We start from the raw sequence: 7,500 nt of genomic DNA, 5'->3' as shown, positions 1-7,500 counted from the left end.
CATCTAGTTTGTTATATTTTATTGGTATAACTATTATTGTAAATAATTCATGTACTGAACGAGTTAGTAAAGACATAATTATACTTTTTTTTTCTTTTTAATATCAACAGTTTAATTTTAATCTAATAATGAATTCTGAATTTTTACGGATTATCATTTGCTATATTTCATTGGTATAATTACCAATATTTTAAAATTTATGTAGTTAATAAGTTAGGTAAAGATATAATTATACTTTTTTTTTTTTAAACAGTGGTTTAATTTCGGTCTAAGACGGAATTCTAATTTTCTTACGGATAATTTTCGATGTTAATAACCAACTATTCTAGCAATGAAAACCCCATATTCAAGGTTACCAAGGCATGAGACTCTTGACTTATTCAATCTCCACTGGTCATGTAATGAAAAGATTATTTTACACCTACGCTGTATCTCGAACTCATAGTTACATTAACAGATAAGGGTATTAAAACACACACACACACACACACACACACACACACACACACATATATATATATATATATATATATATATATATATATATATATATATATGTATGTGTGTGTGTGTGTGTGTGTGTGTGTGTGTGTATGTACACACTGTTAAAAACCGTAATTTTAATCGGAAATTCCCCGTATAAATATAGCCGTATTTCAGTAAAATACAGGTGACCGTAATTTGTACCCTACTTGGTTATCATCATTTACAGGTTGGTGACCGTAATATCACTCCTTTACGTCAATGTATCCGTTTTTAAAACGATAAATGCCTGGGAACATTTATTCAAGGAATTTTACCGTTTTAACGGCAAATTTTGTACAGCGTATATAGATAGATAGATAGATATAAAACGTACACACACAAAAGTGCATTCAGCATATAAATAGACCACTCGGGTACCTTCATTGCAGAGAACATGCTTCCTCTCTCTAGCATGTCAATATTTTAATCATCCAAATCGCCCAATCTCGGCTATCTCCACCGGGAATTGGAATAATGAGGAGGAACAGGAATCCCATTCCTGTCACCTGTAAGGAATTAACCGAACCGACATTGGAATCTCGACGGAGACACTTAAAGGTTTAAAGGTTTATAGGCCAATCATGAATGGCAAAGGCAAGGGACAGTGACATTGCCCTATCAAACATGACAATGCCCTAGAGACTGACCATATATATATATATATATATATATATATATATATATATATATATATATATATATATATATATATATATATATATATATACATATGATCAGCGCCCAAGCCGCCTCTCCACCCGAAATGGGACCAAAGAGGGACAGGCAATGGCTGCTGATGACTCAGCAGATAGCCCTATAGGCTTCCCCAAAGGACCTATTCTTAGCTCACAAGGATGGTGAGATGGCAGCAACCAAAGAAACTAACGAGTTTGAGCGGGACTCGAACGCCAGTCTAGCGTTCACCAGTCAGGGACGTTACCAAATCGGCCACCACAATCCTAAACATGGACAAAACTTCCACGCAACCAACAAATACAATACTCTACATAAACACTAATATAAATAAAAATGACTATGACAATAAATATACGCAAAACAAACCCTTGACACATTACTCATGCACTCAGTAATCACCGAGACAAATACATAGATAAACAAATAAATTACATTAAAAACACACATTCGATAAACGAAAGTGAGGTATACATACATACCAATAGAACGACCATAAACAAACCACACTCAATTGTCCCTGGAAATAGTTAATAACTAGAAAAGCACTCTGAGAGTGCAGACCTCCGCCAAGGAGCTTATTTCTCGAAACCAGCTTGCCTTGGAGTGAATTCGGTCGACCTTTAGCTCGACCTTGACCTTGACCTTTGACCTACTGTAGGACTTTCAAAATTGAATCACGTCTCAACAGAAACATTAATCCCTGAAAGTTTCACTACTCTGCGAGTAAAATTGTGGCCAGGAAGTTGTTCACAAACAAACAAACACACAAACAGGGACAAAAACATAACCTCCTCCCAACTTCGTTGGCGAGGTAATGACTTAATTGTGTCAAGGGAATCGGAAGTTTCAGGCTTCACTTCTAAAATATTTTTCCTATTTAAGCTTGACATTGACAAAAAATTAATTAAATCACACGATCCACGGGCTTTGAGATATAGGTCACAGTATACATTTTAATAAAAACTCTGAAAAAAATGCATTATCAATTATTATTACTATTATTATTATTATTATTATTATTATTATTATTATTATTATTAGCTAAACTACAACCCTAGTTGGAAAAGAAGGTTGCTATAAGCCCAAGGGACCCAACAGGGAAAAATAGCCCAGTGAGGAAACGAAATAATGAAATATAAAAATCATATGATAAGTAATAAACTATTAAAATATATATTTTAAAAACAGTGGCATCAAAACATATTTCATAATTATATAAACTATAAAAAGACGTATGTCCGCCTGGTCAACATAAAAAACATTTGCTGCTAGTTGGAACTTTTGAAGTTCTACAGTGCATAAAATGTTGGGAGACCTCAAACTGCCGAGAGGCTGAAGCAATGCAACCTCTCACACATAAAAGTCCTTGATACAGCTCCGGATTTCTCTTGGAATCTAAAAATTACGAGGCCCACTTTTGGTAAAATTTTCGCAAATTTCAAACTTTTTCTCGTTAACAAAAAAGCCAATTTAGGAATTGATAATAACTTCCAACATTAAAACCAGGAATGAAACACCTGGCCTTTAAGGTCGTAAGAAACAAGAAAAACAGAGTCGAGAATAGAATTCCAAAATCTGGCACGAACTGCGTAATCCGTGAACTGACAATTTCCTCGGCCAGACCAGTCAAGGCCAGATGTTTCCCTGAAGAGGGTGAGCGTACTGTACGCTTTATCCTTTAGAGACTAACTAAATACATTGTATACAGAAGGTGATTGTGGCCTCCCTATCTCCATAGAGATGGCAACGGGGGGATTTATAAACGGGACGGTATCTTGAATTCAAGTCTCCTTGCCAACATACACCCAGGATCAACACTCTTCAACTCAGCTTATTATGAAGATGAGATTTGTTATGCCCATGTTATTGTTATTATTACTATTATGATAATCACTATCATCGTCGTCATTATTATTTCATATTGCTGTTCTAATGCCATTGTTCATTAATCACTATATTTATGTTGGTATTTGTTTGGGAGTAGCACTGAAAATACTTACGTCAGCCAAATGATTTTACCTTCCCTTTCAGAATATAAAAATATAAAACAACTCTAAATATACGCAAACACTCAGACACTGACAGAGAGAGAGAGAGAGAGAGAGAGAGAGAGAGAGAGAGAGAGAGAGAGAGAGAGAGAGAGAGAGAGCTTACTCAGCAAACAGGGACTTGTTTACTCTCCTCTACAATACAGCCATATTGACTCCAGGGACTGAATACCCCACTGCTACTATCTCTAATGAGCACATACACGTGGAATGAATTTACTGGAATTGTAACGTAAGAGGGACCCGCTTATGATGATGTTAATCTTAAGCGGGGCTTACACGGTCAAACAGTTCGTCAAAATCGGTTGTCGAACCAGGTTGTCAAACGGTTCGAGGAGGTGGAGTCAGTCACAAATGCATAAGGTTTGTGGACAATGAATCCCAGTCCATAAAAAGTCAGGCGAGAACTAACTTTCTACGAACCGTTCGACGAACGTGTTCGACAACCAAATACCCTGTTCACACGTTCGAACATCACTTCAAACACTTGTCTGTCGAACCAGGATCGACGAACCATTCGACCGTGTAAACCCGCCTTAACTGCAAAACTCCGACTCCCAATGATATTATTATCATTTCTATTACTATTACTTGCTAAGCTACAACCCTAGTTGGAAAAGCAGGATGCTAGAGGATCAGGGACTCCAACTGGAAAAATAGCTTAGTGAGGAAAGGAAACAAGGATATACATAATTACAAGAGAATTAATTAACAATTGAAATAAAACATTTCAAGAACAGTAACAACATTAAAATAAATATTTCCTATATAAGCTATACAACCGTTAACAAAACCAGAGGAAGAGAAATAAGATAGAATAGTGTGCCCGAGTGTACCCTCAAGCAAGAGAACTCTAACCCAAGACAGTGGAAGTCCATGGTACAGAGATTGAAATAGCTAGTAACTTTAATCACTAGCCAAGCTACAGTACAAGATTGGTTTGAAAACCAGAATTCTTCAAACCAGAGAGATCAAACAGCGAAAGCAGTCCAGCGAGGAAACGAAACAGGGGAATAACAAATAAACTACTGTAAATGTAATGAATAAAAATTACGAAATATTTTTAAGAATAGTAATAACGTTAAAATATATCAGTCATATATTATCCATAGTAAGAGACTTATGTCAACCTGCTCAACAGAAAAACATTCACAAAAAGTTTGAACTCCTGAGGTCGCACTAATTCAACTGTCTGATTAACTCGATTTGTTTACCAAATGATGTTCAGACAAATTTCCTTTATCTAGATGTTAAGAACTATACGGTAGCCTACTATCAATCTATTTGACCGGAGTTCGAGACCCGCCCAAGCACTTATAGTTTCTAGCAGAGTCAGGAACCTTGCCCTCCTTGTGATCCCAGCATGATGAAGAGGGGTCTTGGGAGTTGATCATATATATATAAAGGTAAAGGTGTTTGGTTTCAGTTCCAGTTTCATCAGAATAGATGCTCACCAGAACGACAGCCGGGCAAGCCCAATCCACAACTGTGGTAACCAACCACAGCAGTGGCCCCCCCTAGTAAACAGCTTGAACTCAGGGTCCCGTGCTGGGATCGATCTGCTGTCATGCAAATGCTAGGCGAACAAGTTACCACTGTACTAGCTAAGTGGTCAGCCTCTAGGGCATTGTCTTGTCCCTTGCCTCTGTTATTCATGAGCGATCTTTAAACCTTTTAAAAACCTCAATCGGTTTTTAAATATGCCGTTTATGGTGTTTTTAATAAGCCTTGACCTATCCTAATCGGAATTCCAAAGGGTCATGTTTTGGGACTTTTTGTTTTTAGCCTTTACTAAGACATATTGACATAACAATAAGATACCATTATAATTGTTTTAATAAGAGATTTAAAAACTTTTTTACAATTGGTATGGTTGAAGATGAACTTGAAAATAAAATAACCAATGATATGCTACTATTGTTATCTCACTCAATTATTACTGTATAGTGGTAATAAATCTATGTTCAGAATAGCATTAGTAGATATTGATTGACAAACGTAAAGATAAACTTGAAATAATAACTCTAACATGAGGATGATGAAGATTGTATATATGATTTACAGATAACACAGTTACACTCATAAACTAGAGGGACATTAAGTGGAGCGCAGACCTCCGCCGCGGCAGCTTATTTCTCGACATTAACCTTGACCTTTTACCCAAACATGCATTGATTGATGTGGATTTTCATATACTCAAGTATGATCCAAGTCTGAAATCTCTGTGACAACTATGTCCAAACTTATGGCTGCTTACGTGAATTGGACATTTTGCTTGACCTTTTGACCTTGACCTTCAAAAATTTAATAATTTACAGCTTTTTATATAACAGTTAATCCCAGCAAGTTTCATCACGATTGAAATTGTGGTCAGGAAGCTGTTAACAAACAAACACACAAACAGGGGGTGAAATATAACATACTTCCAACTTCATTGACAGAGGTAATAAATGATGAAAGGGACTATTTGTACGAGGGTTAATACTGCCATTCTTTAAGCTGTGAAGCAAAATCAGTAATTATTAGACAATAAAAAGGAAAACTGCAAATGCGCAGTACCTCAGTACTTTAAAAGTTCAAACTTTCAGCAAATGTGTTTATGACGAACAAGTTGACGTAAGCCTTTTTATATTTTATATATGAAATATATATATTGATATTGTTACTGGTTTTGAAATATCTTATTTAATTGTTCATTATTTCTCATATCGTTTATTTATTTCCTTATTTCTATTCCTCACAGGGTTATTTTTCCTTGTTGGAGCCCTTGAGCTTATGGCATTTTGCTTTTCCAACTAGGGTTGTAGCTTAGCTAGAAATAATAATAATAATAATAATAATAATAATAATAATAATAATAATGATAATAACAATGATAATGATAATGAAATAATAATAATAATAATAATAATAATAATAATAATAATTCAATTTAAAAACTAAAAGACTTAACTATCCAACCAAAGGAATTACGTGATTTAATACTAACCTCGACTTAACGTACGATTGTCCAACAACTGATCATCCAATGCTTGCTCTAGACTGTTTCCTCCTGTTCCAGCAGACGAAGAAGCCTCCCTCTGCTCTGACTCTGCTCTCACGAAGAGTATGGCAACAGTCCCTCCTATGATTCCAACAACTATCATCACCACCACGCGACCCAGGACGCTCTCCATATCTAAAGTGAAGGAATAACGAAACAATTAATTAGTTATATAAATTTGAGAATATAATTATATGCTGATAATTAAGGTAGATAATTGAGAACGAATGTTAAGGGAATACACATTGTAAATCTAAAAGAGACGAAAGTACTAATTCCAGTGAAAAATTTCACTTTTCCTTTCGTGGCTTCATACATATTTCATGATTATCACTTGTGAAATTTCGAGACTAAGAAAGTTTGCGAGTGTTGACTGGCATAAAAAAATCACAAACAGAAGCAAGTGGAAGGATATGTCTGAGGCCTTTGTCTGCAGTAATAGCTGATGATGATGATATATTTGGGCATATATATATATATATATATATATATATATATATATATATATATATATATATATATATATATATATATATATATATATGTACATATATACATGTATTTATATATATACATCAATATATATATATATATATATATATATATATATATATATATATATATATATATATATATATATTCCTGCGCAGAGACACATTCAGTGTGTGTGTGTATATATATATATATATATATATATATATATATATATATATATATATATATTCCTGCGCAGAGACATATACAGTGTATATATATATATATATATATATATATATATATATATATATATATATATATATATATATATATATATATTATATATATATATATATATATATATATATATATATATATATATATATATATATATTATATATATATGTGCGTGTGTGTGTATGTAAGCATATGCATATATCCATATAATTTAATATATACAGAATTATATAGATATATATTGTACATATATGTGTATATATTCAAAGTATATATCTGTATATAAATATATAAATATTGTATATATATATATATATATATATATATATATATATATATATATATATATATATATATATATACACAAGTCACAGTCGCAAAAATAATATCTACAATTACATTTCAACTTTTGATTACCTCACACATCACCGCTCGAATTACGGAATCTTTAGGTTAAGAAGTCTTTGGATGAGT

At 33.5% G+C, this 7,500-nt stretch overlaps 1 protein-coding gene across 2 annotated transcripts in view; it reads right to left on the bottom strand.

Moving 5' to 3' along the window:
* Positions 1-7,500, bottom strand: part of LOC137623845 (uncharacterized) — a 335,076-nt gene that overhangs the window by 47,562 nt on the left and 280,014 nt on the right. For both annotated transcript variants that reach the window (XM_068354650.1, XM_068354651.1), the window contains exon 3: positions 6,259-6,447. In XM_068354650.1, the coding sequence (XP_068210751.1) occupies positions 6,259-6,445 (187 nt within the window). In that variant the 5' untranslated portion in view covers positions 6,446-6,447. The remainder of the gene's footprint in view (positions 1-6,258; positions 6,448-7,500) is intronic.

The sequence above is a fragment of the Palaemon carinicauda genome, chromosome 30 (genome assembly GCF_036898095.1).
Source record: "Palaemon carinicauda isolate YSFRI2023 chromosome 30, ASM3689809v2, whole genome shotgun sequence".
Lineage (NCBI taxonomy): Eukaryota > Metazoa > Arthropoda > Malacostraca > Decapoda > Palaemonidae > Palaemon > Palaemon carinicauda.
This window is presented reverse-complemented; position numbering and strand designations above follow the sequence as displayed.